This window comes from Pseudorasbora parva, chromosome 15 (assembly GCF_024679245.1).
Source record: "Pseudorasbora parva isolate DD20220531a chromosome 15, ASM2467924v1, whole genome shotgun sequence".
Classification (NCBI taxonomy): domain Eukaryota; kingdom Metazoa; phylum Chordata; class Actinopteri; order Cypriniformes; family Gobionidae; genus Pseudorasbora; species Pseudorasbora parva.
In genome coordinates, this window is record NC_090186.1 from 43,004,727 (window position 1) to 43,022,965 (window position 18,239).

Consider the following 18,239-nt stretch of genomic DNA (forward strand, 5'->3'; position numbering starts at 1 on the left):
CAGAGTTATATTAATAGCCCACTGAAGCTAAGCAGGGCTGAGCCTGGTCAATACCTGGATGGGAGACCAACTGGGAAAACTAGGCTTCTGCTAGTAGAGGTGAGGCCAGCAGGGGGCGCTCACCCTGAGGTCTGTGTGGGTCATAACACCCCAGCATATGATGGGGACACTATACTGTAACAAGCACTGTCCTTCGGGTGAGACATTAAACCGAGGTCCTGACTCTCTGTGGTCATAAAAAAATCCCATGGCACTTCAGTAAAGAGTGAGGTGTAACCCCGGTGTCCAGGCCAAATTCCCTCTATTTGCCCTTACCAATCATGGCCTCCTTATAATCCCCATCCACTGAATTGGCTCTATTACCCTCTCTGCTCTCCACCTATCGCTGGTGTGTGGTGAGCGCACTGGAGCCATTGTTCTGTGGCTGCAGTCACATCATCCCCAGAAGATGCTGCACAATGGTGGTGGTTGAAGAGAGACCCCTGATATTAATGTAAAGCGCTTTGGGTGTACAGTAGTACATTTGAAAGCGCTATATAAATGCCTCATTCATTCATTCATTCATTCATCCATAATAAACATAGTCCACTCAGGTACGGGTGATTACTAAAGGCCTTGTTAAGCGAATCGATGCCGTTAACATTGACAGCACTACAAAAATCCTTTATGGACAGAGTTTCTTGAGTAAAGAAAACACTGTACTTACTCAAACTTCAGTTCTGTAATTTACTTTGCATTTCAAACAAGTAGAACCGCTCCAAAATGTGCACGGCACTTCATGCTAAATGGAGTTGTGACTGAGTTTGAGGAGCTAATGGTACGAGGTGTAGTCACCACCTCTTTTGAATGCTTTTTAGTGGTTAAAATATATTTGTAAAAACCCACATACAGACATAAACAATGACAAAATATAGAGATATGAGGTTTCGGACAGTATTTTTACCTTTTTTTTTTATTTCATAATTTTCCACAGTGGTTGGGAAACACTGATATAACCAATGCTTGCAATGAAATGCTACTTACCCGGGTATTGTCAAAATTGCACATGGACTTTATTGCTTGTATATTCCACAAGTTCTTTCCCTCTGCAGAGGCAAATACGATTCGGGAATAGCTGTCACCTGCAGAGAGACAACATTTGCTCATTACACCAAAAAGCCTCTCTCATTGGTCCACTAGGTGGCATGTTCGATTCATGTCATTTTATCTCACTTCAACAGTATGTGTGTGTGTTTCATACATTTGTGAAATCAGCATATTAGAATGATTTCTGAAGGATAATGTGACACTGAAGACTGGAGAAATGATGCTGAAAATTCAGCTTTATCACAGAAATTAACATATAAGACAGTGATTTTAAATTTTAATAATATTTCACTATTTTGGGTGTCAAATCTGCTGTCCAAAGCATATTCATAATATTAAAAATATAACACTTTAAATACACTACATCAATTACTCCATGTGAATATTCATTATAAATAATTAATCTAAGGAACTATTGAGCTCAAGTCACAAAATGTAATTCCGGCAAACTGTCCCGTCTTAAAATCTGAATAAAAGTATTTAAAATCTACTTGGGCAAAATTATATTAATACCTACAAATATAGTGGTCATTCTATTTACATTTTGATGACAAAGACGTTTGTCTCCAAGTTTTGATTTCTCTAATGTCATCAACAGACATCAATGAACATTTTGGACCATAATTCATTTTGGTCATGTGGCATAATAATGCATCAAAAATAACCCAAAACATGTGCAATGGTCAGTAAGCTTCTCGTAAAGGTGCACTATGGAGCTTTCCGTCCACTAGAGGGCGCCTATTCAAAACAAATCGTAGTTTGATGACGCAAAGTGTGAGCGCAGCATCGTGGGACATGTGGTCTTCACCTCACAGCCGGTGGAAAATAGGACTCGGGCAGAAATCACGTTCATGCATGCGGTTTTAAACGTTACTGTAGTGAAGCAGAGCAGGACCGAGTGTTATGGACCTGAGCACAGCTGCTGGAGCGATTGTTGAACAAATACCCGCCTCGCGAATACCGGGACTTATTATGAAGGGACGGGAAACATTCGCCGGTCGCCTGCACCGATCAGCTCTTCCGGTTATGATTTTGAGGTAATGTAGCTCTGTTTATCATATTAGATACATTTAAGTGTGTTCAAAACGATGTTATGACTTTACTCTGTGCGTTCACTTGTTCACACTGCTAAGAGTAAAGCGCTCCTGCCAAATAAAAGCCGAAACCGAGGGTAGCGCAGATATGACGCAATTGACAGGCGACTCCCTCAAACGCTAAGCTGACACGTCCCGGGTCATTGGTTAAAATAGCAATTTTCTCACAATTTACAAATAGTTGGAAACTTCTGGGATATTGTAAGTACTCAACTGAACAAAATATATAACACCGGCCTAGTGGTTTTTGGATATTTTACTGCAAAAATACTACATAGTTCACCTTTAATGTTGATTTTTTTTACATTTTCAGTCACTGGTGCACTTTGTGGCAATGCCATGTGTCCTTTTGGATAACTCTAATAAAACTTTATATATATTTGATCTAAAGATTACCTTAAAATGATGATAGCTAAGTTGTAGTTTTACACAGGTGGTTAAGTTAGTGCCTGATTATAAAGAAAACATTTGTTTTGTCATTCTTGAATAGCTAGCCCAGGACATGTCACCTGTTATCCAGAATGACATATCTATAACATTATCTATTATTAAGCAGGAATGAGAGTATAGTTCCTAGCCATTTCGGTCCAGAAAAAAAAAACAATTCACACTTTTCATTTTCCGTCAGTCTTAGTCAGTTCACACTTGCAGTTCGGTTCGTTTGGTCCGGACCAAAAAACAAAAACAAAACATAGTCCTGGTCCGCTTAGCGTTCACACGGGCATTTTTTACAGCGAACCTAAAGTTACCGAACCAAAGGCACAGGGAGACGCTCACAACCTGATTGGTCGGCTTATATGACGTAGGAGCTCGTTTACCGAACATTCAAAACAATGCTGTGTGCGGATTACACGCACGGGCATTTTATGCGTGTACATATGCCATTATTTTTTACCAGAGAACTCATGAAGAGCTCATGAAATGTTCAAAACAACGCTGTGTGCTGATTAAACGCGATCATTTTATGCGTGTACATGTGGCATCATTTTTACCCGCTGAGAACTCATGAAGAGCTCATAAAATGTTCAAAACATTCAAAACAGCTCCAGGATTTTCTCCGTTGTGCAGAAAAGAGACAGCCGTTCTGTCGTCTGTACCTGCTAATAATGGGCAACACAGGAACTTTGATGAGAAGAGCCAGGTTTGCTTTTTGTGCGTTTTTTCTAGCATTTTCGAAACATGCTCATCTGACCAAATATTGATTAGGCACTTCCTCGTTGCTCCACGTTTGCCCTCTAACGTTAACGTTACTCATTTTGGATACATCGATCTTTCCGCGTCGTCAAATCAGCTGCATTATGCGTCGCATCTTGTGACATTACGTCCGGTTTTTGGTCCGTTTACGTGTCTTTGGTCCGTGTTGCGTTCATATATCAATCGAACCGCACCAGAGTTAGTTTGGAAGCGGACCGAGACCCATCTTTTTAGCGCTCTCGGTCCGCTTGTTTGGTGCGCTCCAGGGTTCGGATGTCAGCGTTCACATATGTTCAAATGAACCACACTAACCGAGCAACCGCACCAGGGTTCGTTTTAATCGAACCAAACATGAAAAGTGTGAACGCACCCTTAGTAACTACAATGTAACTACAGAAGAGTCAAGTTTAAAAAAATAGGAAAATATCGAAACTCTGGTCATTTTTGAGAGAGATGCTACCTGTCTAATCAGATTCTATGATCTATGCTGAGTTATGCTAAAAGTGCCAACGCCACACCCGGAGATCGGCTAATGGTAAAACTCACCTGTTTAACTCTAGGGGAGATGGAAAATTAGCCTATTTTTTAGAAAAGTGGAGTGTTCCTTTAAGGGGTTAATTGTGATTAAAATGTGTTTTCCAAGCACTAATTGTTTGTTGAGCTCCAATTATGAATATCAGTACTTTTGTATATATGCCAACAATGGTAGAAATGTAATTAATCCCAAAATTCATTACCGTAACCCAGGAATGACATTTTCTCATCAATCACCCTTTTACTGTATTTTTAAAATCCAAACCTATATGAGGATATATGGTTTTGGAGGGCGATTATTTGAGTAATAAGAGTGAAAATCAAACTCACCTGGGACATCACAGAAGAAACTGTCTTTACTGAAATCCCACTCCGCTTGCCTTTTCTTCCTATCATAGTGATCCTTGGACCACCGGTCATCTTGGTGACTAAAACACAGAAAAAGAAGAGCATTTGCAAGTTAAACCAATGTATTTAAAATGTGGCTCTGACTGCATGTCTGTCCCTCACATATTTAAAGGGGCGGCTGCATGTGATTTGACTTTTTTAACTGTAGTTAGTGTGTAATGTCGCTGCTTGAGCATAAACAGTATCTGCAAAGTTACAGCGCTGAAAGTTCAATGCAAACGGAGATATTGTCTTTTAAAGTTATGGCAGTTTATTGCCTACAAAAACGGCCGGTTTGGACTACAACGAGCTTCTTCCTGGGTTGGTGACATCATAAACCCTCGCTAGTCTCCGCAGATGTGACTTCTGCCCGTAATGGGAAGGGGTGTGGCCTTCACCTGTGCTTGGCACTTCAGCCAATAAAAATACAGGAAACTACATTTGGCCATCTAACCAATCTAAGGCCCCGTCCACACGAAGCCAGCGCTTTCCCAATCCGATCTTTTTTCCCCCCTCGTTTCAAGAAATATCTGCGTCCACGCAAGATTACCTAAAATGACTAAAAACGGTGTAGTTTGCATGCCAGGCCAGTGTGTGGCGCTGTAATTCTGCCACAGAAATACACTAAAAACGGAGAAGAAGAGTTGTGGCTAGCAGGGGTATAGCAGTTGTCGGCATAGATATCCATAATAAGGACTAGATATCTTACAGCGGAGTCACCATCGGCATCACCGGCGGCCATCTTGTCACAGGCAGGCTTTCTGTTTGGCTCTGTGGAACCTGATGTAAGATGAGTGATCTGTACGAACATAAATACTCTTATCTTGCTGAAATCTTGACGGATTTACAAATGGTTTGGTTTCTTACAAACGTTATTAACATGGCTACAAATCTGGATGCTTTAACACATCGAAATTGCAGCTTTTCATTTCGATAAACGACTTAATCATGCAGCTTGTGTATCACGGCTAACTTACATGCACGTTATCAAGGCTGAGACCACAATCGAGCTGTTCAATTATATAGGTTTTATTGACACCAATAACGATTTTATGACAACCAATCTTTTGTCTAGTTAAAATAAACTTAGTTTGCATGTTTTTTTGTTTGTTTAATTTAAAAAAAAAAACTAATTATTTTATTATAATAGTGATATTCTTATTAAAAAAGCATATATATATATATATTTAGAGCTAGCTCTGTTGATTTAACATAAATACCTTGTGTGTGTGTGTGTGTGTGTGTGTGTGTGTGTGTGTGTGTGTGTGTGTGTGTGTGTGTGTGTGTGTGTGTGTGTGTGTGTGTGTGTGTGTGTATTCATTGCACCCATCTGTTCTGTTCAATGTTACTTTCATATTAAAGTCCATGGTTATAATTATTCATAAGTATGTAGTGTCATAACTACAGCTCTGTCATTTATAACAAACGAAACAGTTTGAAAATCGGTTGAAAATTGAGCAAGTTATGGTTATTTAAAAGTACATGCACCATTAAAACACACTGTTACGAGTGAGCGAGCTGCCTGTGACAAGATGGCCGCAAGTTGCGGACGGCGACCTCCATTGGCCAATAGCGCGCACGAGACATCTAGCCTTTATTATGGATATCTATGGTTGTCGGAGGTGAGACAAAATCTCACAATAAAATAACAATAAATACATTTGCTACTTGTGTGTTTTATCAATGCCTACACCCCAACCCAAAACATACCCTTACAATAATGCAGATACGGTCATTAAATGACGCGATATTGATGTGCGCATGCCCAGTGCCCGTAGTTGTATCCCTCGACTCTTTCACCGTGCTGGACGTAGTGTGATGACATCACCGTTTCAGAAAATATACGGATTCGCTGTACACAAAAACGGAAGATGATCATTCTCAGATTTACCCACTTTGGGATCCGGTTTCGAAAAATATCGGATTCATGCTTCCAAAACGCCAGATCCCTGTGGGCGAAATGCTGATACGGTACAAAAATGTATACGTATACATCGGAACGCGTCTCCGTGTGGACGGGGCCTAAGACCATTGTGTTTTTCGGAGGGATGGGCTTCATAGAAGCAGGAAGCAAACGAGCCGTTCAAAGGACAGGCAGCGGTGTGGAATAAAGGGAGAATAGAAGAAAAATACGGCGTTAAAAGAAGAAGTATTAAGACATGTTATACAGCACCACATAAACACAATTTATGGGAACCACCCCTTTAAATTTTACACAAATGAAAACAAAGCTATCTACTCAGGCTGTGTTCTATATACCATTGTTCTTTATGTTGAAAGTTAATAATAAACCCAAATAAACCCTCAAATCCCTGAGACACAAAACCATAATCTAGAGGCTCTTAACTTGCAATCTGATTCTTGTCGGATTTAGACAGCTTTAACGAAAGAGAAATCCATGCTAATTATTAATTCCAGAGCATGACGCAGCGTACAATTTCAGCCACAGGAAACCCTCCTCACATTGTTGCCATTAGAGATCTGCGATTGAAATGACCGTTATCATTATTACTGACAGAGGGCAGGACTGCTGCTGACAGCACATCCTGCTCCACAGACAGGAAGTCTCTTTAATCAGGAGGGAAGACGCCTATGCACATGCTGAGACTGAGCCGTGCCGTACAGACGCTCGCTTTCATTCAGGCCGCTTCCGTCATGATCTGTAATCGGACCCACTTTATATTAGATGGCTTTAACTACTATGTACTAACATTGTAGTTAATAATTTTATACAATGCACTTATTGTGTACATACATGTTTTTACATTGTATTTACATTTTAAAAAATACCTGCATGTAATTACGTCTGTAATTAATTTCTGTAGTTACATTTGTAATTACACAGATGGCACTTTCCTTACACCTGTCCCTAACTCTACCCTTAAACTGACCCACACCACCACACTGACCCTAACTTTACCCTTAAACTGACCCACACCACCACACCTGTCCCTAACTCTACTCTTAAACTGACCCACACCACCACACCTGCCCCTAACTCTACCCTTAAACTGACCCACACCACCACACCTGACCCTAACTTTACCCTTAAACTGACCCACACCACCACACCTGACCCTAACTCTACCCTTAAACTGACCCACACCACCACACCTGTCCCTAACTCTACCCTTAAACTGACCCACACCACCACACCTGTCCCTAACTCTACCCTTAAACTGACCCACACCACCACACCTGACCCTAACTCTACCCTTAAACTGACCCACACCACCACACCTGACCCTAACTCTACCCTTAAACTGACCCACACCACCACACCTGACCCTAACTCTACCCTTAAACTGACCCACACCACCACACCTGTCCCTAACTCTACCCTTAAACTGACCCACACCACCACACCTGTCCCTAACTCTACCCTTAAACTGACCCACACCACCACACCTGACCCTAACTCTACCCTTAAACTGACCCACACCACCACACCTGACCCTAACTCTACCCTTAAACTGACCCACACCACCACACCTGACCCTAACTCTACCCTTAAACTGACCCACACCACCACACCTGACCCTAACTCTACCCTTAAACTGACCCACACCACCACACCTGTCCCTAACTCTACCCTTAAACTGACCCACACCACCACACCTGACCCTAACTCTACCCTTAAACTGACCCACACCACCACACCTGACCCTAACTCTACCCTTAAACTGACCCACACCACCACACCTGACCCTAACTCTACCCTTAAACTGACCCACACCACCACACCTGACCCTAACTCTACCCTTAAACTGACCCACACCACCACACCTGTCTCTAACTCTACCCTTAAACTGACCCACACCACCACACCTGACCCTAACTCTACCCTTAAACTGACCCACACCACCACACCTGACCCTAACTCTACCCTTAAACTGACCCACACCACCACACCTGACCCTAACTCTACCCTTAAACTGACCCACACCACCACACCTGTCCCTAACTCTACCCTTAAACTGACCCACACCACCACACCTGTCTCTAACTCTACCCTTAAACTGACCCACACCACCACACCTGTCCCTAACTTTACCCTTAAACTGACCCACACCACCACACCTGACCCTAACTCTACCCTTAAACTGACCCACACCACCACACCTGTCCCTAACTCTACCCTTAAACTGACCCACACCACCACACCTGACCCTAACTCTACCCTTAAACTGACCCACACCACCACACCTGTCCCTAACTCTACCCTTAAACTGACCCACACCACCACACCTGACCCTAACTCTACCCTTAAACTGACCCACACCACCACACCTGTCCCTAACTTTACCCTTAAACTGACCCACACCACCACACCTGACCCTAACTCTACCCTTAAACTGACCCACACCACCACACCTGTCCCTAACTTTACCCTTAAACTGACCCACACCACCACACCTGACCCTAACTCTACCCTTAAACTGACCCACACCACCACACCTGTCCCTAACTTTACCCTTAAACTGACCCACACCACCACACCTGACCCTAACTCTACCCTTAAACTGACCCACACCACCACACCTGTCCCTAACTTTACCCTTAAACTGACCCACACCACCACACCTGACCCTAACTCTACCCTTAAACTGACCCACACCACCACACCTGACCCTAACTCTACCCTTAAACTGACCCACACCACCACACCTGACCCTAACTCTACCCTTAAACTGACCCACACCACCACACCTGTCCCTAACTCTACCCTTAAACTGACCCACACCACCACACCTGACCCTAACTCTACCCTTAAACTGACCCACACCACCACACCTGTCCCTAACTTTACCCTTAAACTGACCCACACCACCACACCTGACCCTAACTCTACCCTTAAACTGACCCACACCACCACACCTGTCCCTAACTTTACCCTTAAACTGACCCACACCACCACACCTGACCCTAACTCTACCCTTAAACTGACCCACACCACCACACCTGTCCCTAACTCTACCCTTAAACTGACCCACACCACCACACCTGACCCTAACTCTACCCTTAAACTGACCCACACCACCACACCTGTCTCTAACTCTACCCTTAAACTGACCCACACCACCACACCTGTCCCTAACTCTACCCTTAAACTGACCCACACCACCACACCTGACCCTAACTCTACCCTTAAACTGACCCACACCACCACACCTGTCCCTAACTCTACCCTTAAACTGACCCACACCACCACACCTGACCCTAACTCTACCCTTAAACTGACCCACACCACCACACCTGACCCTAACTCTACCCTTAAACTGACCCACACCACCACACCTGACCCTAACTCTACCCTTAAACTGACCCACACCACCACACCTGTCTCTAACTCTACCCTTAAACTGACCCACACCACCACACCTGACCCTAACTCTACCCTTAAACTGACCCACACCACCACACCTGACCCTAACTCTACCCTTAAACTGACCCACACCACCACACCTGACCCTAACTCTAATGAAGATTCGACTTGATGAATAGATTAAGTAATCATTAAATTGTTATTAGTTAAATGTCATAATGTATTAATTCCATAATAACATTATAATAACTAATAATGTAAATGAATGAGTTAAGTACCACAACGGGTCAAAGCCATGCATTTCAACTTCCAGTTGTCTGCTTTAATTAATCATTAGCTAATGATTTATAAAGGTATCATTATGTTATTACTTTACTTGTTGGGGCATATGGCTATTAACTAATTAATTAACTAATATGTAATTGAGGTTATGGGTTTTGAATTCATTTTGAATTAGTTAATAGTCATGTGCCCTAACAAGTAAAGTAATGACATCTTTATAAATCATTAGCTAATGTCTAATTAAAGCAGACAACTGGAAGTTGAAATGCATAGCTTTGGCCCGTTGTGGTAATTAACACATTCATTTAAATTATTAGTTAATATAATTTGTAATTAAGGAATTAAAGCATTATGACACATTTAACTAATAACAATTTAATGATTACTTACCGGTAATCTATTATTTAATAGTTGCTGATGCAGTAATCATTAATAAATGGGCTAGTTCCCCATTAATAATACATTAACTCATGATAATCTGTGCATTAGTTAAGCATGAATTAATGCATAATAGTGCACCCTTATTGTAAAGTGTTACCGAGAAATCTAATGCATAAAATAGTTAAGCATGACCAGAGTTCCTGTGAGGCGAATAATTTATTCATTCCTGATTTTTGTGCATTTAAAAGATACATATGTGCAAATAAACACTACAAAATCAAAAGCAGACACTACAATTACCATGTCAACCAATCCTGGCCTGAGTTCTAATCCTCACATCGTTCATCTAGTGTTGTGTTCTGGATGAATACACACAGGAAAATATGGTTATCAGATAAGAAGTGGACTCTGTTACCTTTTGGCCTGCTCATCTGCGTATTTGAAAGGGTAGTTGGCCAGCGTTGCCTTGTATCCTGTGTTTTTCACCATGTTGTTCCATGTTACAAGTCTCTGGCCTATTGCAGTGCCCCTCGGTTCAAATCCCTAACAAGAAAAATTACAACAAATCTTCACTCAAACTGCCCGTATACAGCAGTCACTACCATAATATAGACATTTAAAGCAGGACATTTTTCTATTAGGATTTGATCCGTGTAGTGTTTTATCACAATGAGGGACAGAATATTGGGGAGAAGCATTGTAGCATGGTACCTTTTTGAATGTTTTTTTTTTTTAATATCCTATAAAAAACCTAAATTCAGGATGCACTGAGATGAAAATGACCAAATGGAAAGGGAAATTTCAGGATGCACTTGGCCGAACATTAATAAATAAATACATTTATCAAACTTATCAACACTCAAAAAGCTAAAACAGATTTGTACAAACATTTAAATTTGGACATACAGCAGTTTTTATACCAACTTTTTTTTAAAGTAAAACAATAATAAACTAATAATAACTTGTTTTCATGACAGATTTATTCAAAAATACATTCAATAATGAAGACATCACTAACCGGTAAAATAAAAATATAATGAATATGTATTACAGTGCATATATTTAGCAAATATTTATATTTTTTCTTGCTAACTAATGAGTTTATGGGAATTCTTGTGTCATACAAGCTGTTTTATTGATGTCTTTCTGCGGATGAAACACTGATTGAATGATTACGAGACTGGATTAATTTCGGTAAGTTGTACTGTATCTTTCAACATTCCTTCTGATGTTCAATCATGTTAATTTCATGCTATAACTGGTAGTAAAGAGGAAGAGATGAACGGTTAAACTGCTCTACAGTGATGTGCCGTATTAAAGAGTGTCAAAATGGCATTTACTGCTTGAATTTGTGACACTTTCCAATAATGTAATGTAAACGCAGCCTTAAACGTCTGTTTTGGTCACTGATTTCGGCCCTTCAAAACTATTTTCGGCCTATATTTATATAGCCTATATTTGACAACCGTAAATAGCTCTTCAAGCCGAACATTTTTGGTGCATCCCTTCAAAGAAATGTTCCTCGTGCTCACCTGCAGTGGATTTGAGAAGTCAGGTAGGTCAGGCACGAGAATACCGACCAGGGCACAAACCACGATGAGAACGGTGCACACCCCCAAAACCACCACCGGCCAATCAGCAATGAGCTCCGCATAACTGCAAATGAGAAAGATGAATTTGTCACGCATTTAACGCACATTACTATGGAAGATTGTTTCTGCCACGGAATAAAAAATTTTAAAAGAAAATTGCGACAATTGCCAGTAACAAACTCAATTGGGAGTAATAATCAAAATTGCGAGAAAAACTCAATTGTGAGAAATAAGCTCAATTGTGAGAAAGTCAGAATTGCGAGAAATAGTCAAAATTGCGAGAAAAACTCAATTGTGAGAAATAAGCTCAATTGTGAGAAAGTCAGAATTGCGAGAAATAGTCAAAATTGCGAGAAAAACTCAATTGTGAGAAATAGTCAAAATTGCGAGAAAAACTCAATTGCGAGAAATAGTCAAAATTGCAAGAAATAAACTCAATTGCGAGTAAAAAGTCAGAATTGCAAGAATTAAACTCAATTGCGAGAAAGTCAAAATTGCGAGAAAAACTCAATTGCGAGAAAGTGAAAATTACGAGAAAAACTAAATTGCGAGAAATAAACTCAATTGCGAGAATTAGTCAAAATTCCGAGAAAAACCAAATTGCAAGAAATAAAGTAAACTGCGAGATAGTCAAATTGCGAGAAACTCAGTTGCGAGAAAAAAACTAAATTACAAGAAATACAGTCAGAATTCCAAGAAATAAACTCAACTGGGAGAAAGTCAGAATTGCGAGAAAAGCTATATTTAAACTATTTGTTTAAATGTTTTTTGCAATCTACATTTTTCTCAATTGTGTTATAAAGTCAGAATTGCAGAATATAAACTTTCAATTGCGTGAAATAGACAAAATTATGTTTTTGCAATTGTGAGTTCTGACTATTTCTCACAATTGTGAGTTTATATCTCACAATTCTGACCATTTCTGATATAACTCAAAGTCAGAATTGTAAAATAAAAAGTCACAATTACCTTTTTTATTTTTTATTCAGTGGCGGAAACAAGCTTCCTTACATTCCCATTTCAATTCGTGCAATATTTTATTACTTGGTTAATTTTAAAAGACTTTTTAAAATAATTCTAAACAACCTTATATTAATTTATCATCAAATTGAAAGTTTACTAGTAAATTATAAAATGCTAATAAACTAAAAAAAAAAAAAAAGAGAGCTTACCTTTTGGGAAACCGGAAAGGCCTCGGAGGGCTGAAAGACAAAAACAAAAAGCATTAGATTTAAGAGCCAAACAGTGGATTAAAACTACCTGCGTGGAGAGACATGTTTTTTCATGACAGTGTATTTTTAACCAACCGCACACCGTACGAGGCCTAGATCTCTCAGTTCAAACACACATTCCTGTGGGGAAATCACAGCTGTCTCCAAGTTTCTTCTTGCTGCTTTTTAAAAAACTCAAAAACCATCATGGACGTTCATATTAGAGGCTCTCACACCAAAACCGCATCATGCACTCAGTCCACAGCTGTTCACCATCCTTCATGCATATATAGATCATATAATGGCCTGTAAACACAGGTGCACTGTGAGTTGCATGCTGATGAATATGAGCAATCATAATAAACATAACTAATAACAAATCCTAAGGCAAGCCGTCTTTGAATATTCCTATATTACACAGTGATGGGAGCAGTAGGGTCACAGGGCCAAGAGGTGGCTGTAATTTTCTTCCTCGTCGTCTTAAAAGGGAATCCATGGAATGCTATAATTAGTGGTTGCTATGGCACTGGGAGGCACATATGAACAAAAGCCATTGGCAAGAATTTTTCACCACAGGGCGACTTCTAGAGCAGCCGTAAATCCCTTTGAAAGTTCAACGGACACGTTAATGCAACAACCAGATGTTGCAACCACTCAGACTCTGAAGCATCTGCATATTCGGCTCAAGGTGAGTCCCATTAGGCTTTAAAAACAGAGAGGTGCGTGTCCTTCTCCATGCAATCAGAGAGAAGTGCATGCAGACAGCCGATAATCAAATAACCGAACCCACGGGTAAATAACGAGGACCAGATTTCCTCCGCTTCCTGTGTAGCAAGGACGAGGGGGGGGAAAAAACACCAATCCAATGATTTATAAAGTGCGCTATCAGCGAACGCTCCATGTTTGGGCCACGGATTGTGGAATTCAAGGGCGGGAATGAGAGATGGTCCAAAATGGAATAACGTTTATGAGATATCGGGACGAATTATTCCACTGGAGAGCAACAGTTATTTGGGAGTTTCCCCCTGTGTGATTTCATATTTGGATGAGTGCAACTTTTGTTCTCTGGTTAGCCAGAAAAGAAAAGGAAATTCAGTTCAGTATTTTATTATCCATAACAGCCTGATGTTCCACATCACTAATTTTGTGCAGAAACGTTACTGTCTGAACTTACAAATGTTTACAGAGGTTAATTACTAAAGAAAACACGGGACCGTGGGTCAAACAACACTGTGGTGACGGGGTGGAATGGAAGTGAGGGACTGAGGGTCAGAGGGCAAACGAGGATGGAAAATAGTGGAGTGGAGGAGGATTGAAAGAGAAAACAACACAACATTCAAGTTCAGTCAAGTACATGCGCACTGGATGATCGACTGCCTGACCTCCTCAGCTGCTAACCCTCTGGTGCACTTCGGTAACTTCTGACCGAAAATGCTTTTTCTAAGAATTTTTTTCTTCGTCAGAATGATGTGACACCTGAGCCCCTTTCACACTGCGATTCCAGCAAATACACGGATAATGCGACCTGGCATTTGTTCCCGGGCCGCTAGATTTGGCCCATTCACACTGCCAGCGAAATACCGTAATAAGCCAGCAGCCATATCACCCTGTAGCCCAAGACTGGTTTCCTACTGAAGCTAAGCAGGGCTGAGCCTGGTCAGTACCTGGATGGGAGACCAACTGGGAAAACCAGGTTGCTGCTGGTAGAGGTGTTAGTGAGGCCAGCAGGGGGCGCTCACCTGTGGTCTGTGTGGGTCCTAACGCCCCAGTATAGTGCTGGGGACATGATACTGACAAAAGAGCACCGTCTTTCGGATGAGACGTTAAACCGAGGTCCTGACTCTCTGAGGTCATTAAAAATCCCAGGATGTCTTTCGGAAAAAGAGTAGGGGTGTAACCCCGGCATCCTGGACAAATTTGCCCATTGGCCCCTGTCCATCATGGCCTCCTAATAATCCCCATATCCTGATTGGCTTCATCACTCTGTCTCCTCTCCACCAATCAGCTGGTGTGTGGTGAGCGTTCTGGCGCAATATGGCTGCCGTCGCATCATCCAGGTGGTGCTGCACATTGGTGGTGGTTGAGGAGATTCCCCCCTTCTATGTAAAGCGCTTTGAGTGCCTTGAAAAGTGCTATATAAATCGAACGCATTATTATTATTATAAGTGCGCTTTCACACACAACGCTTAACGGTCCCGGATCGTGTTGACACGTGACATCCGGATGTGACGTATAACGGCGAGCGATCTCAGCTTCAGCGCGGATAGTAAGGAGCTCCGTGGTCTCGACTTGTGTCCAGTTTGCACTCATTTCTGCTTGTTTAATTTGAGTTTCTTTTGTATACGAACACTCTCTGCGTTTAAAACACCGACGAGCTCTTCTGGCACTGCAGGGTTGTATTATTGAAAAAACAAGCTCTAGGAGTCGCACGATAACTACGCACACGTTGCGGCATTAGTTTCGGCTTTTGTTCACACAGCGCTCGTCCTGGGTCGAACCCCGCAATGTTACTAGGTCCCCGACCCGGGTTCAGTTCGGTAATCAATCCCGGAACGTGGTTGCTTTCACACAGAAGGCGATCCGGCAATGCTCCGGGAATATTGCGGGTCCGACGTGCAGTGTGAAAGGGGCTTTGGTAAAGGTTTTGGCACTTGCTGTGTGGACATGCACACAAACAATATCATAGACATGATTCAAAAAGGTTTAAAATAGTTACACTTGTGTATTGTTCATGGTCAAAAAAATGAGTGCATTGGAAATGAATGGAAAGCGAATTTCATCTAGTGGAAGCGTTTGGTACTGCGCCCAAACACAATCTTACTGAAAGCAAATTTTTTGAGATATTAATATATCCTCATATTTGGAACAAAGCATGTCAGAATTGTGAGATATAAACTTGCAATTGCAAGGAGAAAAGTCAGAATTGCGAGAAATATCTGAATTGTGAGAAAAACTCAATTGTGAGAAATAAAAATCAGACTGACCACCGGGGCTGCGCGAGAGAATGTTTGTAATGGGAGAAAATTGTCTCGTTTATTTTTTATTTTACGTATGTAACTTGGATAAAATTCACATGTCAGAGTATTATTGATAAATACAAATTTCACATTACAAGCTGTAGTAAATTATAGTAAATCATATTTTCATTTCATTTTACAAGAGTGTCTGCGCCAAAGCCCTGCCCTTTTCATTTAAGGTCGAAAGAAAAGTGTGTTTTTTTACTGAGCACATTCTCTGCAGTCCGAGCGCGATTCACTGCAAGCTCACTCTTACTCAGGTCAATAATTAACACCATCACCGCTTACAGTACATGTGTTTTATTGAACTAAATACATTACAATCGGCTAAATCTAATACGCAGGTTACTTTTCTGAACAACAGCACTCTCGAGTCCGTGTTTCTCTCACTGTTTACGTGAATCACGGCACAGTTCGGCGCGCACACACAAAATACCGGCAGTTCAATAGGGAATGCGGATCTCTTAAAGGGGCCGCACTATATTCCTACTCGTGGAATATGGACCTCCTCCAGGCATGGTGTGGTAGCTAAACTAAGCATTTCATATTTGGCAGCTGTTTTAGGATTAAAATGTTAAACGACCGATAAAAATAATCAGGCAAACTAATAAACCTTTGTTTAATTTATAATTTGATTTCATGTGATAATTACCTACACTCTCAATGCGAGAGGACAAGAAACATTGATGAATATGTTTTCTTCAGATAAAAAAAAAAAATTCTAACTATAAATTTATCGTATGTTTTGTTGAATGCTTTGGGGGGGGGAAGAGACAGGGCAAAATAAGGAGTGATGGAGATGAGGAGAGAGCAGGAATTGACAAATAATTTACTGCCCACTGACTTTCTCAATTTTTTTGGCTTTCAAATTTCTTAAAATGCTCATATGTAGATCAGAAAATTAAAAAAAATGATAACTATGCTGTATATATCTTACAACTGAAATGTTGATTTTTTTCTTATATACAGAGGATATTTGTATTTAGTTATTGCTATTAAAAATCTGATGTTTAACTGAAATAAGGTGTTGGGGGTGCTTGACAGGTATCAAACATGAGAAAGGGGTGCGTGCTACAAAATGTTTGGGAACCACTGATCTAGAGGATATTAACATCAAATATGGAACCAAGCATTTTTAGATTTTCTCACAGTTTTAGAGTAAAACTTGTTTTGGAAAATATATATTTAATATAACATTTTACGTTTATTGCATTTTATATATCAATAAACATAAATCACTTTTTTACGTCAGCAATAATCTGCAGAGTGTCGTATAAAATAAAAAATAAAAAAAAGAGAGAGAAAAACTTTCAATATTTATGACCGCTTCAGTTCTATGCTCAAAAAATGAATAAAACAGCATAAATATAATGCAAAATATTAAATTAAAAAACATTATCAAACTAAAATATAGTACATTCATTTAATCATAATAAAAAAAGAGAAGAGCACCAGAGGGTTCCTAGGAAAAAGTACTGAAATATTTAGATATGTACTGAATATTGCCAAATAATAAAAATTGTGTATTATCTGTGTTGGTAAGATTATTATTATACTTTTTTTTATATATATTTTTTTTTTACTTTTTTTTTTTTTTTTTTACAAATTAACACTTATTCAGCAAGGATGCATTAAATTGATCAAAAGTGAGTGTAGTAACAATAATATTTTGTGTATCATAGGAATAAATTATATTTTACAATATATTCACATAGAAAAAAATTATAAAAAAAAAAAAAAAAAAAAGATTAGTATATAATCAGAATGATCTCCAGGCCGAAATGTAAAATGTTTACAGCTTTTATTTGGCATTACTGTAAGTACAATCATAGCAACAGCTGAGAACGCACACATGTGAATGATGAGCACACGTGTTCAGAAAAGGAGAAGGCTCAATCCACGAGCGCTGCGAGGGCTCGAGGTCAGAGCCTGATATCTCCACATTCTTTGCTTTGACATTTGTGGATATATGGACTCCAGACAGGGAGGCCGGATTTCAACACTGTGTCAAACAGTTACAAGCTGTCCAAGAAACATCTTCATTATCTACTGGCCTCATACTGCAAGTATTCAACGGCTTAAGCGCCAAACTACGCAATGCAGACTAAAACACGCTTTGAATAATGTGATGCATT

The 18,239-nt window shown here is 40.3% G+C and overlaps 1 protein-coding gene across 3 annotated transcripts in view; it reads right to left on the reverse strand.

Annotated features, from left to right (window-relative positions):
• The window catches only part of disp1 (dispatched homolog 1 (Drosophila)), a 102,923-nt gene that overhangs the window by 4,712 nt on the left and 79,972 nt on the right, over nt 1-18,239 (reverse strand). For all 3 annotated transcript variants that reach the window (XM_067418233.1, XM_067418232.1, XM_067418234.1), the window contains 5 exons: nt 13,049-13,078; nt 11,817-11,940; nt 10,700-10,827; nt 4,239-4,336; nt 1,024-1,121 (listed from right to left, as the gene is read on the reverse strand). In XM_067418233.1, the coding sequence (XP_067274334.1) occupies nt 1,024-1,121; nt 4,239-4,336; nt 10,700-10,827; nt 11,817-11,940; nt 13,049-13,078 (478 nt within the window). The remainder of the gene's footprint in view (nt 1-1,023; nt 1,122-4,238; nt 4,337-10,699; nt 10,828-11,816; nt 11,941-13,048; nt 13,079-18,239) is intronic.